At 32.6% G+C, this 19,553-nt stretch overlaps 2 protein-coding genes across 39 annotated transcripts in view; one reads left to right on the top strand and one right to left on the bottom strand.

The window, feature by feature from the left end:
- The window catches only part of LOC111063080 (longitudinals lacking protein), a 592,348-nt gene that overhangs the window by 472,750 nt on the left and 100,045 nt on the right, over positions 1 to 19,553 (bottom strand). The window lies entirely within an intron of this gene.
- On the top strand, positions 1,395 to 2,550 carry LOC111052423 (gastrula zinc finger protein XlCGF46.1). The gene has a single exon (XM_039428614.1). It carries the CDS (start codon positions 1,698 to 1,700, stop codon positions 1,962 to 1,964), a length of 267 nt encoding a protein of 88 aa, XP_039284548.1. The 5' UTR covers positions 1,395 to 1,697; the 3' UTR covers positions 1,965 to 2,550.

A 19,553-nucleotide genomic window follows, 5' to 3' on the forward strand; every position in this document is an offset into this window, starting at 1 on the left:
GACGCGCAATTTAAAAAGGAACATACCTGTCAAATTTCATGAAAATCTATTACCGCGTTTCGCCGTAAATGCGCAACATAATAAACATTAAGAGAAATAATGCCATACCGTGGACTTGAATCTTAGACCTCACTTCGCTCGGTCAAAAATCTGGTGTGGCGCACTCACACTACTTTCCTTGCCGTTATGAAAATTTATTACCTGACGCTAGTGTACACGCGCATCTCAAGTCTACTATCCAAAGATCTGCCAGCTGGTGACAGGACAATAACGCTGGAGACACACGAAGTCTGCTATCTCTTCATAGTGAATGATTTAATAGAATCAACAGTTGCCAACAGTTTGCATTATTGAATAAACACATTTTCTCGAATTTCGAGCTTATTTCCAATCTTAGGTGAAAATGTCACTGAACATTAATTGTAGAGATTTTTATGCTCAATCTTTTCCACTTGAAATTTTTTGTTTAAATTGTATCTGAAGCCTGATAATTGGGAATCTAAAATCACACTTTGGATTGATGGGGCGGAGCTCCTGAAATTTTTACAGATTTGGGACTTGTGGAAGTTGATAGAGCTTATCAATGACTATTTTAGGTATAAATTTGATCAAAATCGTTGGAGCCGTTTTCGAGAAAATCGCGAAAAACCCTGTTTTTGACAACATTTTCGCTATTTTAGACGCCATCTTGAATTGGATTTGTTCGAAATTGTTCGTGTCGGATCCTTATAGGGGAAGGACCTTAAGTTTCAAATTTCAAGTCATTCCGTTAATTGGGAGATGAGATATCGTGTACACAGACGCACATACACTCATACACACACACACACACACAACACCACACACACACACACACACCACACACACACACACACACCACACACACACACACACAACACACACACCACACACCACACACACCACACACAACACACACCACACACACACACACCACACACACACACACCACACCACACACACCACACACACACACACAACACACACACACACAACACACACACACACACCACACACACACACACATACATACATACATACATACATACATACATACATATATACAGACCAATACCCAAAAACCACTTTTTTGGACTCAGGGGACCTTGAAACGTATAGAAATTTAGAAATTGGGGTACCTTAATTTTTTTCGGAAAGCAATACTTTCCTTAAAAATCAGACTATAGAATTATTCATCATAAATCAGCTGACAAGTGATTACACAGATGTGTGGAGAAGCCTGTCTATTGCTGTATTTCCATAAGGTCTACAGTTTCAATCAGGTACTTGTGGATGAGAATACTGCGTGAGGTCTACTGTTCACAGAACTACTAGTAGTTAGGCCCGGTTGCACAAAAGCCTGTTAAATCTTGTAAAATGCCAAGAGAACCAATCAAAAAAGCTTTCTCTGATCGATTCTCGTGGCATTTAATCATGATTAAAATTTAGCAGACTTGTGCAGCCAGTCTTTAGTATTTCACATACATGGCACATAAAAGTATGATACTTTGGATCACAAAAACAAGATAGATACAGATATATTTCTATTATAGTAATAAATTGGATATGGATATTGTTTATAATTTCATCTATTGAGTATCGTGAAAATATGTTTTACCAGAGACAAGGTATCTTTAAACGGTATTTCTATTTTTACTCCATGGTTTCACGTCCTAAATATGTCGTGTTTTATATTTATAGGCGCAATGTGGGATTATAATGGAACTGGCAGCTGTTCGAAAGAGGGTAGTGGCAATTTCAAATGTCCAGACTGTTTCAAATGCTACAAGTACAGGAGTGGCCTCTACACGCATCGCAAGCTGGATTGTGGAAAGGAACCGCAGTTTCAGTGCAATATTTGCTATAAGAAATTCACAAGGAAAGATACTTTGGCCACTCATACCATTTACAAGCACCGGAGCCTCATGGTCAGTTATGCTCCTTGAATCTTGATAGAGGTTTGAGCAGTGGGTGACGAGGAACAAGGAGAATAAAACTGTGAACAAGAAGTGAGGAGAAGGATGGAAGAGAAGTCGTCGAAGAAAAGAAGAAGATTGAAACTGAAACTGAGGTTTCAGTTTTTTATTATATTTTATATTTAATACAGGTTTTATATTTACTAAGATCAAACAATATCTGATTTGACGTTTTCATGTTATGATTACAAAATCGTTAAGAAACTATTCGAATATATTATATTACTCAATTTCAATAAATATATTTGGGTAGTTACTGCAATAAAAACAGCTCTTGGTTACGTTAACTCAGCCTATTCTCAGTATTCTCCACATATACTATAATGATTTATATATTAAGGGTACTGAACAGTTTTTTTATTCATTTGTATTAATGAATTATTAAGGTTTTTGTTTGAATTATTCATTGATCTAGTATTTTTTCGTAAATTTTTAATGAATCCATGCATTTTGTCATAAGTCCATAATTGATTCAACTACATTTAATTTTTCTTGCATTGCGGAAAACAAAGGGTTCAAAGGTTTTTTGGGCAATAAAGGTGGTTCAAATTTGGCATTCATTCGTTCTTTTTATGGATCAATATCAAGAGATACTTAATTTTGTAATATTTCCGTGTGGTAAGCAAACAAAACTTCAACATCTATTCTACTAAAATTTAATTCCAGTCTAAAATCTGGTCTCCAAGTGTATTCATAGGGAAGTATTTATGGACGATTTTTAAGAGCGATCTTAGCCAAGAATGGAATAGTTGCCCAGCTGCAATTTATTATTAGTTTCTCGCTACAGAGTGCTAGATTACAAAACAAATCTTGGCCAAGTTTGTCCTTCAGAATTTTTATTGCTAATCACTTTACGAACGATCTTCAAGAATAGCCTAAATAGGCTAATTTCGTTTTGGTTCCCAGGCAACAATATCAATTTTGGCCAATAATGTTCTTGAATTAAACAGCCTTCAGTCCATGAATCCATGAATTAGATCCACATTATTTGTAAACGATGCTTAAAACAGAAACTTGACTTGAGGGCCATGAGCACCATTCACGTTTAACGTTAATCTCTAATCTCTAAATGATGATATGGTCGGTCCTATGGTCATTTTTATTATAATCGGTCTCATTCCGGGTTTAAACCAACAGCTGATCTCCGTTCAACTGAGCTGGTGCAAGAGGCCCTCAGCATGACATTGTTGCCTGGGAAACAAGTAGCCTACCATCAATCTTCTGTAGAGTGAAATTCCCTTCAAACTGTCAGCATTATAGTCGAATGCGAACCTTTGGTATTATTCGTGATTAATGCTGACAGTATTAAGTGAATCATACTAATGTAGTATCATTCTATCTTTCTTCAATATTCTATTATTTCCTATGCAATAAACTCGTTTCAAGCTAAATTATTTTGGTGTAAGCATACTAGTTCATACAGAATGCTTCAATTCTCCATTCTTGATCAAATCTGAATCTACTACTGTTTTATAATATTATCAACTACTTTTTTACTAACAAAATTTCTTGTTTTCAGGGCCTCTACATCTGCTATTCTAAAATCAGAAATCGTTTTCAGATCACTTTTACTAACGAATTGATTTCTTTTGCAGAACCTCTGCAGGTGTTCACCGCCATGGACGTGTTCCGCGCAGTCAACATGGATGGCGGACTGAAAGGCGAGAACGACTCCAACCAAAACGACGACGAAACGTGTGAGGTGTACGTTGACGTCACAAATGTGCTGGCCTTGAAACACGAGAAGGAGCCGACCAATGGCGGGGGCAGTAGCAGCCAGCAACCAATGGCGGGAAACCCGAGTGGATTCAAATGCGCCCACTGCAGACGCTCCTTCCGCTACAAGAGCGTCATGTGCAAACATGAGAAGATCTGCAGAGCGGCGTCGGGGGGTGTCAGGATGAAGAACGACGCATCGGGAGACGGCTACAGGTGTGGCAACTGCTTCAAGTCGTTCAAGCACATCACCATCCTCGCGAAGCACACCAAGCACTGTTGCATGAAGCTCAGCTCCCTCCCCTCGGCCCGCGGCGCCTACCGCTGTGACAAGTGCAAGAAGCCCTTCAAGTACCGCAGTGTCCTCTGGAATCACCAGAAGAACTGTCCCGCCAAACAGTCCTCGCACTCCTACTTCACCTGCCCCGACTGCTCCAGGATCTACAAGTATCCGGGCGCCTTCTTCACGCACAGGAAGTATGATTGTGGCAAGAACCCGCAGGTGCATTGCCCGGTCTGCGGCAAAGGCTTCACCACATCCAAGAAGCTGATCATGCATACGAGGATCTTGCATCCAGAAACGTATGCTAAGAAGTAGACAGTGGTGAATAGAAGTAAACACTTTGGGTCGGATTCATGAACGATTCTTGAGAACCTTTCCTAGCTATACACGTTTTTCGAATCTTTAAAGCGACTCATAAACAAGGAAAATAGAGACAGAAAGTTATTGGCAGTCCATAGGCTACTTGCCATCAGGCTGAAAACAAACAGGTTGGTCCATACTGGCTGCCAGAAATATCTTGCCGCTGGAGTGGAAAGTGCCCCTCTAACAGGAAAAGAAAGCTGTAAGTTTAAGGAGCAAATACTGGCTGCCAATAACTTATTGTCTCTACATTTCCTGTCTAAAAGCTGATTGAGAACCGATCAGTACTAGAATGGATCTGATTGTCTTCTATTATTATTTGCTAAGCAACCGTACTTAACTAAGGATGCTCTTATGAATGTTTTGTAAATACGGTCCTAGTTGTATGGTTCTCCAAATAATCTGAAACGTTATTCTCACGGATTCATAAAAAATCTACAATAATTAGCATGTTGTCAATCGGAAACTGGGCACTGTTTACTGTTCTCATAAAATAATAAAGATAAATTCATGAAATGATAAGTATATGAATTCCTTGATGTAGATCTTGCAATATAAGTGCAATGTAACTAAACCCTTGTAATTTTCACGAGTTACATGATTACTGAATTTTGGTCTAGGCCTAGGCTTTTTGCATGAAATAATAAAACCGTAAGCTGTATTCTACTGAACTACTGTATACTGTCATCTTATTTGAACAAAACTCAAGTTTCAATGTACAAGGCATCATTATCAACTGCCTCGGTTTATCAAACTCAACGTATAATGATTATTGATAAAACTTGTGTTTTGTATTCTTCATATAAGTGTCAGAGAATAAGTGTTTTATTAGAAGTGGTTGTTTTACTGATTTTGAATCCAATTGAGAAATGTCTGCTGTATATTCACTTTTTAAAAGTTTATTGAATATTTTTGAAAAACTCGGTTGTAGAGAATGAAAGAAGTTATTTATCTCAACGTTACTGCTGCCAAGTTATGTAAGAACTACTTCGAAGTATAGAGAGTATGTATGTTAAGGTGGCTGATACTTGTAATAATTAATATATTGGGGTGCCTGAAAATTAGTTAGGTAGTTTGGTCCGTAGATTGTAATGATTAAATTCGCTCTTTAGTACAGGCCATAGTTTGATAAGAATGAAGGAGATATATTAATATGGATACGTGTAAGTATATTATGGAGTGTGAAGGAAATTTCTACTTGTGATTTATCATAATAATATACACTACAAATACATTATTTAGATTTATGTGTCCAGTATTCAAATTATATGAATCTGTAGGTTGTATTTCTCAATACAGTATGTATCCAAGTATAAACGAAATAGGCTATATATTTATGAATAAAATCAATGTTAGTGTATTTCGTCATGTATGTATTATCTAGGTAGGAACTTTCCTTCAATAAAAAAGGTAGGCAAAAGTAATCAAAAATAACATTTTCCAGGAAAATCTGTTTACTTCCAATTTATTGTGTAGAATTGAGTTCTAAATCAGTGTGTTCAAGAGACTGTTCTCTTAATAATGATTGACATTTCATTAAATTAACTTGTTTTTTAGAATTAGAAGAACTGAGCTCATTTGTTGGCTGAATTCTTTGATTCTTGATAATTTAAATAGAATGTGCATTAAAAATGTAACCAACTTCTATCATTTTAGAAAAATTGGGCATTGCATTGTTTTTAAAAATGTCATTAATATCATTTATCATAAAATCTAATACTGAGTTATCTTTAATGCAACATGTACGAGTATATTCAGTACGGTATGAACTGAAAGTTGAATTTGCATTCGGTAAAACATACTTTTTGTGAGTTTTGTGTGTTTAGTTGTTTTTTTTTAGTCGATTCCTGATTGGTTTCAAATAAAATGTTGTATTCAGACTTTTCTTCCAAACTGTGATAGTAATGTAGAAAATGCATTTATTTATGCTTTCCTAGGGAGGCTGTGAATTAATCAAACACTGTATCCTCTTGAATAGTGTCTATTGAATTGTATTTCATTATTTCAATAAGTTTTTAATATTTCCATCATGGACTGATTGCATTGTCTTTTTAAATATTGTATCGAATTGAATCCAGTACTTGTAATAACTATATACAGTAGTATTTGATAGGCAGTTTATTCTGAAAATAACACTGATCTCAAAATTCTACATAATTTAGACAAATCTATGTGTAGATGTATGCATCTCTTTTGTGTCTGGCATTTAAAAAAGTAGAGTACTTTCTAATTTTAATAATATTAGAGAATATATTATATGGAAGTGATTTGTTCAATGTGTCACTTTTTATTACAATTAATTACTTCTTGAGAATATACCTTTAAGAATAGAAATGAATATTTTTATCGATTAATATTGTAACTTGAACACTACCGTACTTGGTAGTACAGTATATTAATTTACCTCTATACCGGTATATTGAGAAAGAAATTTAAAATATGCCACTATAAGTTTATATATTACAATAATTATTATTTCATTCTTCTTCACTGATTGCTTTATTACAATCAATTACTGCTTTATTAATTGATTTAAATTATTTTTAACTTGAGCTTTAATTTTTATAGAATTATCTCTTTTTATACTTCAGTATTTTATTTAGGTATAAGTTTTTTTGCAATTATAATCGTCAAATATTACAATAATCTCCTAAATGTTTGTTATTCTTATCGGAATAAATAAAACTTTATCCAAGTATTTGAATAGCATTTGTTTATATTTTAAAATTATTGTCATTCGTTCCATCCTATGATTTTTTATTGCTTTTGAATGTGTCACTAGATATATATGATATAATATTCTTTTAAAATGAATGTTCAACACAGTCATATACAGTACCAGGAATCATAGAAGAGGAAGGTTTGAAGAACGTGAAGTAGGGTTCAATGGAGAAATAACAATAAATTTTACTCTTATGTGATAATTTCCTTCTGTTGTATAGAAGTTGAATTCCCTGATCTTAAAATTTATCCTATTTTAAATAGGTCGACCAGTAATTGTTTTGCATTGAAAATCCAGACATTGAACTATTTACAAGTTTCTAGAAAAATTCTTAAATCCTTTGTTCAGTTATTATTGCCCTGTAATAATTACATAATAATATATATTGCAGTCGATTATAAGCACGTTCATTTACAAAAAGCTTGATTCAAACACTTCTTGCACTTTATAAATTCATAGATTCCAAAATGCATGAAAGTAGAGTTTTTCTTACATTTTTATTAATAGCACAGTAGTGTAAAATAGTTGAGTAGTAAATTAGATAGAAGTATAATTGGTGTTAGGTACATTGATATACAATGTAATATTCCAATAAATTGCCATCATTGCAATATTTTGTTTCTCTTTCCAGTAAATTCGTTTTTTGTAGAATATTAACATTTAGAAGATAAAGTTTTTGGGTAATCCTGTTAATTCACTCCCGATATTTTGTTATTACCTGATTATGTGTTTTTGTAAATTAATAAATAATAACGTCCCCGCAGTACAGACGTTCCGCCAGTTTCCAAGCACCTAAAATACAATATCTAAACTTGAATAAACTTCTTTTCTAGTTTTCAGTAGTGACTTCATTATTTTGCTAAATGTTGTTGATAGAACACATCCTTTATATTTTAAACCATACACATTATTCAGTTATATACTGTGTGAAATTTTCCAACTTTATTCTTTCCTAAAACATTTATCCTTGTTATTAAGCAACCAAATTCTCTCACAGTATTTTCATACTTATCAAAGATTAAACTCTCTAGAGTATTTCTCACTTTTGCCTATTTTTTGTTTATTTCAATCTATTTGTAATAATTCATAGATTTTGTGGTACTTTATAGTTAAATAACTTTTTCAAGTTGATTCCTTGTTTTTGTATACCCTTTTCGATTCTGAGCACGGTTTAACTGCATTTCCTCATTGTCTCCGATTTCCTTATTCACTTGCTCCATCAAGAAATCACCACTTTTATCGAATAAACAATCAATTAACTATTATTTTGCCACCTTTTCTTCCATCACTTATTTTTCCTAATTTTGAAGGTTTTCAACTTTTTCATCCATTATAAGTATTCCTTTTTCCTGTTCATTTACGTTTGTGATGAAGGTTTTGTTTTCTTCCAATTATTTTTGAAATGTTTTTTACTAATTTTCTGTTGATTTAATTTGCAGGCACCCATTTTCTGCACACGTTGAATCTGATGGAGAACGCGCACCATCTTGGTCTGGTGATGGAGAAGGAGGAGCCAAAACCGAAACCGATAAAGAAGCAGAAAAACAACAATATGTTTGCCTGCAAAGAATGCGGCTTCACGTGCAAGAAGGAAGCTCAACTGAAAAAGCATTTGCGGAAAGGATGCGACAATCACAGGATGTTTCAGTGTCCTTATTGTCCTAAACGCACTGCCCGAAAAGACAACCACAAGAGGCATATTGTTCTCAAGCACGGTGTTATTCTGCCTCTTTGATATTTGTTAATATTTTCCTTGTTCCAAGGTTTTTCACGTTTGAAATATTTTCCTCTTAAATTTGAAACTTAGTCGCGGGTACAGTAATCTTTTCCATTCATGATTTTTTGTATGACTGAACTTCTACCTCGAAATCATCACTTGAAGCATAGTCTTTTTGATATTTGACACTTATGTACTGTAATTTGGAAAAATAATTTTTTTATCCTTTTTTGATGTGTGGTTTGCACTCAACTTATTCTCACTGAATGATTTGAATTTTACTGTAACCCTCTTCCAACATTATTGTGGTAGCTGCAACTCTGAGGGTATATCATAGACTCAAACATGAGAGTAACCAAAATGTATAGAGGGAAAGATAATTATACAGGTATATGGCTTATAAATTTATCGGCCAATTCTACTACGAAAAAATATTGTTTTGTGTACTAAAGTGAAACGCTGTATGTAATTGTTGTTGTTTGTATGTTGACTAATATTAGGGCTATTACTGCTGCAATATTCTACCTCAGGTTTCTTCAAATACATTCCTGTTCTGTGAATGATAACGATAACAAATGCTAGAAATAAAATATCTTGGATAACAGGGTTTGCGGGTTTGCTTTGGTAACTGCAAAACTTGTCTGTATTTAAACTATAAAAATGGTACTGAAGATTAGTAAAAATTGTATAAATAAAAGATGGTGTACATGGAAAAATGTTTTACATTTTTGACACAGAAAATGGAAATTTTTTGCTTGAGATACTAAAAATTACATTCCCTATCCATTCCCAATTATAAAACTGTTAACTACTAACTATATCATCTAAAAAAATAGAAATTGAAAATTATAAAAGTATAGTCCAATCCACTGGGTTGGAGAACTCGCTCATAAAGTGTTGTATTGTAATCTATGAAATGTGTAACTTATAATTATACAGAGTTGGTGAAAATTACGGAAACAGCTAAATATTTCTTTTATAAGAATAGTTTGACATTAGGTTTCATTGGGGATCCTATTCGAAATGAAAAAATCTTCCTTTCTGTCACTTCAAAATGTTGTCCGTCTTATGAATTCACTGCTGACAGCGCTATGCGCTATCTGCCGGCAAAAGTTGATCAAATTTCTGGTTGGGGTATTGAATTTGGTTGGCTCAATGACTACTGTATTATCATCTGAGCTTAGACCTTCCAACCTATTTCCTATGTAACTTTTTAAAATAGAGATGCTTCCCATGTTATTTCAATGGAGTTACTTTTACTCACTAGGGAGTTTTCCTGTTTTTTAGTCTTGAGAGCAAAAAAGTGACACTGTAGTATTATGTTCCAGGGAGTACTTTGGACAGTAGGTGGAGGAAAAAGTATATTTAATAAAATTTTGAACAACTTTTCAAAAATACTTCGATATCAAAGGCGATAATATGTTAATTAACTCTTCCTTTGATGCAAACTAATCACCATTGAGTTTTTCACTAGAAACCAAGTATAATAAATTTTAATGATTTCTACTTAATTTTCATATACATACGACAAGTATTGATCAATAGTTTAGTAAAATGATTATTGTTAAAATGTTATATTTAATGTTGTTGATATTTCATGCATAGTCCAATGTATCACAAGTGACCTTATACAATTTCTTGTGATTGAAAAAATTGGAACTTGAGCTTTCAGTTTTTTGACTAGTGCCTTTATAAACTTATCCATTTGAAGAATTATTTTTCTATAAAAAATATTACTAAGAAACTGTTGCTGATTAATTCAAATATAATTTACAATTTGGCATACAATAAAAATGAAGACTTTGATAATAAATCAAATATTGTGATACAAATATACTGTAGTTACTGATGTAGTAGATATTATATTTCTTATAATTTTCATTATTTTAGCAAATATCATTCCATTGTTAAAATTTGCATAAGTTACTCATTCCAATTTGTACAGTTTTTATTTGATATAGTGATGTTATTCAAAGTATTGTGATCTTGTAATAATTGGACTCTTCCAATTGAATTTGAAGTAGGCTACATTAAACATCACATTCTTTCTTGTCTCATTTGATTAAAAATGTATTAGCAATATTTAGTCAAATATAATGATCACAGTTTTTTTGTCTCGTTCTATGATTAGTTGAAATTAAAACAATGGAATTCTATAATAATACTCTGTCCTAAATTTCTCTATTTGTATTGATTCTCATAGTTTCAAGCTTTGCCTTACTTAGAAGTAACTAATTGAGTGTATATTATGAATCATTATTACTAAATATTGACCCTTTCTTAATTTTGTTTTCTAGAATATTTTTTCACAATTATCATCATGGCACTGTTATTTTTGAAATAATATAACAATTTGAATTGTATATAAAGTGAATTTTTGTTCTCATTTCACATATTCTGTAAAAGTTTTGTTTTTCATAATTTTTAGAGATAATATCACCATGTAATAATCAAACACTCAGTTTGTAATTAATCTAGATGATATTGTTTGTAAGGTTCTTTTTTCAATTTATTGATGATATTTTGCGCATAGATTAGAGGACAAAATGATAAAATTGTAAATATAAAGATAATCAAAGAATACCAAAGAGTGTCATGCTTCTCAATGATATTTATGAAATTATAATTCATGTACCTATATTATATTTTTATCGATTACCGGTCTCTCTTATAAAGACAAATTCCATTAATATAATACATTAATCATTTTTTGTTTCCAAAAATAGGACAATATCATCTATTCTTTGATTTTTCTAAGACTAGCTTAATACAGGAATTTCAAATATTTTATGCTTAGAGCTCATAAATTATCCATCAAGTAACATGCAGTAAAATTAAACAAGTAGTTAATATGGCAGAAAATTTTTATTTAAATACAGATATTCAAATTAATTTCATACTTCATAAAGTACATTATATTATATTAAAGTACAGAATATTATTGTAAAAAAAATCGATACATTTATGTTAGGAACTTGAATCTAATTTTTGAATACCCAGCATTGTAAACAAATGTTTACAATTGACTTTAAAAGTTTAATAGACTGCATGATTAAAATTTCCAGTAATATATTTAAGATTAATTGTTACTCAAAATATAGTTATCCCAATTTCTTAAGTTATTATTTTCCATGTATGTAATAATGTTAGTTTGATTATTTTTATTATTCCAAATACAAGTAATTAATTCTTTTAATAAACCTTGCTGTTGGTATTCCATCACTTCAGGTATTCTGATTTCACTCAATTTTTCTGTTGAATTCACTGTTGTGTTTCAAGCTAATTCCACCAATAGTTTTATCTATTAATATGATTTTACAATAATTTTTATGATATTAATCGTATCATATACTCATATTGAAAAAAATAATTGAAATGTTGTAATTGAACTCAACAGATCTGACAAGTGCAGTTAATTTGATATGATTGTTCTCAAATGAATTTAAAAAAATTAAACATGATTTTGAACTTCTCCACAATGAAGTGAATGAAATTACAAAATTCTAGTTTTCAAAATCTACTTATTTCTATTTGAAAAACCAATCCATAGTTTATTTTTCGCAAATGTCTTTTACAAATACGCTAGCTATTCATTCATTCAAATATTGAAGAAAAAATATATGTTTTGAAGAATGTAGCCCCTATTTTTTATTTTTGCACTGCTAGAACAGATACTAACAATCTATGTTTGTTTCTTTTCAGACCAAGTGATATTGATAGGCAGTGTAGCTGAGGAGGTAACAGTAACATGAGTCAAGAAAACCCCAAAAGCTACTGCCAAACCTGCTGTTACTCCTAAGACTAAGGCCGGGTTTCACCAGCAACGTTAGAGCGAGTGTAAACTCCAATTAGCCCTTAACTGACAAAATCGGGTTTCACCACACACCGTTAGAGCTAAAGAGCCGTTATAGAGTTGACCAGCCAAATTTGGTCAGTCAACATCTTATCGTTAAGAAAAAATGGCGACGTTCTGTTCACTGTCATGTTAAAAGTAGATTGTTGAGGTTATGTTTAATTATTTATTCGTGGTTTTTATGATTACTTTTTATTAGATTAATTCGTTGAATCAATATGGAAAAGCCAAATAATGCTAGAAGAAGAGCATACAAATTGGCATTTAAGAGTGACAGTGATGACGATTATGTTGTTCGCTGACCTAGATGGATAAGAGAAAGAGCTGATGATTTTAATAATTTGGATGAAATCGACTTATTTTTCAATAAGATTGACAAGATGCGTTCTTTCACTTTTTGTGAGTGTTGGGTCCCTTCTTCTTTTGATAGCTTTAGGCAACACAACATTGACAGAATGAAGCTAGAAGACATCCTGTGAAATTTGAAGTTTTACTTATTTACAAAAAAAAAAACAATCTATAGAACAATTATTATTATACAACTTAAATTAAATTTAATGAATCATACAACTAAAAAATTAGCAATTAACTATAAGTATTATTAATTACTAAAATGTGTAGGCTAATCTCCATTCTCCACTCAATTTGGTAAACAAAACTTGTGGTCTTGGAATCTAGTTGGATTTTCTAGGTTAGGCTCTACATGCTGGCAATGTGAAACAAGAGTGTCATGGCGGCGCACTGCCACCGTGATCCACTATAATCTGTCGTTTCGTAACGTAACATTAGTTTTCGATGGTGGAATAAAATATTTTAATCTTTCGTTAAAGTCATCAGTTAGTGTTAATTAGAGATTACTAAGCGCAGCGTTAACGTGAATTTGGTGAAACTCGCCCTAAGTCGTCCGTTTCTCCTACTAAGACCAAAGTGAAAGTTGAAATCAAGTATCCAGAAAACTCAAACGAAGACTCAAAATTTGAGACTGAATATTCGTGTGCATACTGCGGAAAATGTTTGAACAACAACTTGTCTTCTAAGAATCGCAAGCAACGTACTATTGGCAACATGTCCACCAATCTGACCAGTGTCCAAAGTGGATGAAATCCTTGAAGGCGCGCGTTCAAATGAAACATGATCAGGAAATTATCGAAAAAATTGAAGAATATCAAGTAAAGTAGGCAATTCCCTTAATCAGGCATAATTGGTCAATGAAACACATATATTTGGACAGAGAATGTTATTTTTTGTTAATTGTTTGTCTCAATTTGTAGAAAAATTGAAGAATATTAAATGAAGTGAACAATTTCCATAATGAGGTGTATTAGAACACATATTTGGACAGAGTTTTTTTTGCTGTAATCTGCTATCAAGTAACCTCAACCTTTTCTATTCAAGAGTATAATCTTACTGTTAAGTAAAACTACAACCTAACTAAACAATTTTATGACAGAATCAACCATTCATGCTATTTTATAGAATAAAGCACCATTTTTAGTGAATTGAGCACTGAAGTCAGAGATGTTGTAGAATAATAAAGCATTTTTAGTAGAAAAGACAAATTATTGTGTTTTATTTCATCAAGTTTCCCAATCAAATCAAATCTCATATAAAATAAGCCAAATCCTTCATTATCATGTGAGTTGTTCTTTCAGCAAATATATCTTCTGAAATAACAATTCTGTTATGTAATTAATTTTGTTCTAAAAGGAATAATTTTTCATTCTTAGAACAGCTACTAACAAAATTCGTTTTTCATTTGCAGATAAAGTGATATTTGTGGAGAATGTATCCAAGGAGGTAACGGTAACAACAGTCAAGGAGACTGTGGCACCGACAGTGGCACCGGCAACAAAAGCCAAGGAGAAACCGATAATAACGGTTACATCATTCAAGAAACCCCTGCAATTCGCCAAGTCGGCTACTACCACGACTAGATCGAAAGCTGAGACTCCAAAAAAATCAGACCAAGACAAGAAAAACTCTGACGAAGAAATTGAAATTGAATTTGACATCAAAAAGGAGGAAGAACAGCCAAAACAAAACTTTGTGTGTCCAAAATGTGGAAAATCGGTTGACACCAAGCAGGCTTTTCAGAGACACATGCGAAGTACTTGCAGTCCCAATTTTCACCAGTGTAGCCACTGTTCGTTCAAAACAAAATGGACAGATTCATTGAATATGCACGTTTTGATGAAACATAATCCGAGTATTAAGGAAAAATTGAAGAAAATCAAGTAAATTGGTCATTTCCATGATGAAATATAACACACAGGTTGCCAAAAAATCAACACCCATCATAAAGCTTGATGCACATAACCTCATGGGTAGTGATTAGTGGGCAACGCTGTATACTGATTGGCAGAGGATGTTTGAAGATTTAACATTGTTCTTTTGTCAGAGTAGATAACTACAATGTTTTCATGATAAAAAGAATAATTTTGCAAGAATACAAGATGACAAACTTCATTGCTAAGCTCTAAATAGGTCTCTGAACATAATTATTTGATAACTCATCATAATATTAAGATGTTTATATTGAGAGTTAGGATGGCCTCTAACGACAGGACAGGACAAGTGTGTGGAGCATGTGTGAATGGACATGTCTTCCAACGAAAAATACATTCATGCTTGCAACCAGAAACAGCAGTTTGACTGCAGCTTCTAAAATAAAGTAATAAACAACCAATAACAATAAATGAACAACTGGAAAATTACAAATTATTATGATACAACAGAGAAAAATAATTTAACCTCGAATACAGCAGTGGAGAAAAAAATAAATAAAAAATACAAAAACCTAACCTCAAAATTTTTTGTTGTTCGAAGCCTTTCGCAGACGACAAAACAATGTATGACAATGTGTTCAACACACTACTTGTCCTGTCCTGTCGTTTGGCCCTCCCATATGAAGTTCTTTATTTGAAATACAGTACAACCAGACCTAATCTCGTTTTACTGTTTTAAACACCTCTATTACTGTAAAATACAGGTATTTTCAAGTTGCTATAAGTATTGTAAGGATTAAATTAATAATACGAGATTGAAATTTGAAAGGTATCAATAAGTTAAGTATGAATAGAAATAAGTCTTTGTATAATTACTTATTTTTTCTAGCTATTTTCAATGTTCTATAAATATTGTAAGAAATTATTATAATTCGGTTGAAAATTAACAATGTCTCATAATTTGAGATTAGATTAATATAATTTAATATTGATAAGCTTTTGTTCGACACATGATTATATTATTAGCTCTTAGAATCAAATAATACATTTCTCTTCATTTTTATTTTCTCTAGTTATTTATGCATATGTTTAGATAGTTAGTTCAATCGAAAAACATCTGATTTATTATGTTTACCATCAAGCTCTTGGCAAGTTTGATTGTTCTTTGTTTGTTTGACTCTTAAGCTGCGTTTACACCAAATTTATTAACAAAATGTTAATAACTTAATCCTTATAGATTCTATTCCATTGAACGGAACTTGACAGACACATAATTATGCTCATCATGTGTATGATAAGTTATGTTCAATCTAATAGAATCTATAAGGATTAAGTTATTAACATTTTGTTAATAACGTTGGTGTAAACGCAGCTTTAGAATCGATTAACTCATTTTCTATTTTATTTTTCTTAGTTTTAGGCTCTTATGATTACGTGGTTATTTTATTTAATAGTAATGTGCTCTCCTTAATTAGGATTAATATGCTGACCTTAAAGCGTAAGGGAATCTTAATGATTTCTTGTTTGTTAAACTAGGCTAATGATTTCATTCTCAAAATGAAGTAATTTATGCTTCTACATTTTCTTAGTTATAGTTGCTTGTAATTATAAGCAAGTTATAGTTTATTGATAGTCTTGTCTTGATTAGGGAGTAGGCCTATGCACTGTTTGACCACTATCAAGCACATGATAACGTTGATCGTTTACATTAGTTGAACTAATTAAATGATTCTTGAAATCAGTTATTCATTTTTCGGAATTTTTATTTTCCTTAGTTATAGTTACACTTACACGTGTCTATTTAGCTGTTTGGTTAGTTTAATTTCTGCTTCTTTATGCTCAATGTCAAGATCAACATGAAAAAACTTAATGTTAAACTTAATCTCTAAATAAATACATTCTTGTAGTTTGTAGAAGGTTTTCAGTTAATAAGGCATTGTTAATCAAATTAGATTGTTTCAAATGAATATTTTTGTAGTTTGTAGATACCTAGCTTCTTAAGATGGGCTCTTGAAACATTTAAGCTATGTAAATCATTCTCTTCAATTAAATAAAATGAATTTATGCATTGACTATTATTTATAGAAATAATTACACATTAAATAAATTAAGTTAATCTCTCCAATTTAGTTTTTTAAATCTACCAAACCAATCTGATATTGATATCTACAGGATATTCTCACATGTACCGTACCGGCTGAGGAAGCCATGCGCAAACAGGCGTGGAACGCGTTACTATGCGAAACGCAGGACGACGACAGCAGTGAGACTATTTCAACCATTCCTCCCGCTGAAGTTGCCGTAACGCGTTAGCCTAGTTTCACACTTTTAATATAGCCGAATCCATACGGTTCGGTTCATTTCCTGTTCGTTGCCGGAAACGAATAAGGACCGTATGCAGATACTCGGTTTGAATGGAGAAATGTGCTGTTCGTTTAAACCCCGTATGAAACACATTATAATAAATGCAACCATATCTACCAGTAAACGTGGTTTAGCGTTGAACTTATATTCCATGCATATTTACTTCAGACTTGGAGGAATATGCAGCGCAGAGAAGTGGAGGGAGATCGGCCAATTACATTGATTAATTGAGTAATAGGTGGAAGCGCAGTTGCCAATTTGTCAGTCGTCTGACCGCTTTCAGACAGGAAACTTCGCATGTTTAGCATGAGCACATGAACAGTCAGTCACTAGAAGTTGGAGATCGCTGGCCGCTTCAAAACGGCAACATCGCGCCTCTGTATCCCTCCCGCTTTCTCTGCTGCGCATGTCCATCCCAAGTCTGAAGTAATTCTGTACAGAGTATAGTGTTAGCATAATTATGGTCTTTAGACTTTCATTCATACAAGTTTCTCATATGTAGGTTCTCTCTGCAATCATTGTCCATTCAAAACAAAAGAGCGGGATTTCAACCGTGTTAAAATATATAAAGTTACTTATCTATAGTTATTTATCTATATGTAAAGTTACTTATTATATAGTCCTATGTAGTCTAATACTATCTTCTCTCTGTGGTTTAGCCTTGATCAATGTTAACAAATGCAGATTTCAATTTAGCATACTTTCACAAGCTGTTCTCTTGTAAGCTTTAGAATGTTTCCAAAAACTCTTTATAAATAATAATATTGTTCTACATAGCTGCTATTCATAGTTTCAATCGAAATGAAATTAAATTTTTACACGATTTATGTTTGGATTAAAGATAAATTTAAAGATGGTAAGTTGAAGCATTTTACAGCAGAAACTTCACTAAATTCCAAAACTGTAGTTTGCTTTCAAACAACTTTACAGTAGCAGTCGGTCATATCGAATAATTGGTATCCTATCAGATCAATGTTCAATTAAATTCATTTTTATTGAGTCAAAACACTCTACAACTGGCCAATTCAACAACTTATCAAGCAAAATAATATGGCAAGAGAAATCCTTCAAAAATATCACACAATAAAAAATAAATAAAAATTGTAATACTCCAGTTTATTCAATCAAGTTTCAACTATATAAAACTTAATGAAAAATATTACACAATAAATACAATATTGTAATATACCAGTTTATTCAATCAAGTTTCAACTATATAAAACTATGATAATGCAGTTGAATTGAAGTAATTTTATGGTATTGTCTTGTAGAAGCTCTTCTACACTATAATGATTTTTCAAAGTTGGATGATGATTCAAAAAATAAAATTGGGCTGCTTGTTGAAAAGTTTCAAACCAACTTCTCATCAGAACCTTCTGAGCTCAATGAAAGGGTATCCATCCTCTACCATTTGTCCAGTAGCCATGTACAGTACATCTGAATTTTTTTCAATGCGTTGAATCTATTGGGAAATGAATTGCACACAAAAAATACCGTGCACTGTTAACATATTTATTGCAAGTATTTTTGTCAAATTACAGTCACATGCAGTCAGTCCAAAACATAGACCAACAGAGAACTAGCTCGTGATATCAAATTTCATATTCTCGGCTTCCAGACCAGCTGAAAAAAAGCCTCATTTCGAAAATATGAAACTTGTTATTATGAGCTATATCTGGGTTGGTGTTGGTTTCGCTGTTTTGTCTACATGTGAGAGATCAGCCTTCAGTCTGGTTGTCATTATCAATCAGAGAATGACTGGAATGGATGGAGGACTGGAAGGATGTCTGGATGACTGATCAGACTGACGGATGTCTGGATGACGGATCAGTCTGACGAATGTATGGATGACAGATCAGACTGTCTTGCTGACGGATCAAACTGAAGACTCTATGTATGTATAAGACGGATCTCTATGTATGGAGAAGCCTCAATAACTGTGATCCCTACTATATACATAAATATAAAAATGACTTTGGATTTAGTTTGGGAAGATATGTTGTTCGGATAGATTTGTTGTTTAATGCATCATCACACCTGAACTAGCAGAATGATCAACTTGAAATTTTGAATGAAGATTCTTGCCCGGTTTCACCAAGCTTGGTCTGGTCAGGCAGGGTACGCTTTCCAAGTGTGCATTGCAGTTATCAATATAGTAAGGCTAGCTACAAACACATCGATTTTTGTTCGTACGATTTTTGCCGTCCATATGAATTCTATTAGATTAAACAGATGATTTCAAACAGTTGATGTTTGTCAAGTTTCGTTTGATCTGATAGGATTTATAAGGACGGCAAAATATCGTATGTGCAAAAATCG

This window comes from Nilaparvata lugens, chromosome 5, assembly GCF_014356525.2.
Source record: "Nilaparvata lugens isolate BPH chromosome 5, ASM1435652v1, whole genome shotgun sequence".
Classification (NCBI taxonomy): Eukaryota; Metazoa; Arthropoda; class Insecta; order Hemiptera; family Delphacidae; genus Nilaparvata; species Nilaparvata lugens.

Bases quoted from the DNA above. Each gene is read 5' to 3' on its own strand.
- LOC111052423 (XM_039428614.1), top strand. From the start codon at position 1,698: ATGTCGTGTTTTATATTTATAGGCGCAATGTGGGATTATAATGGAACT.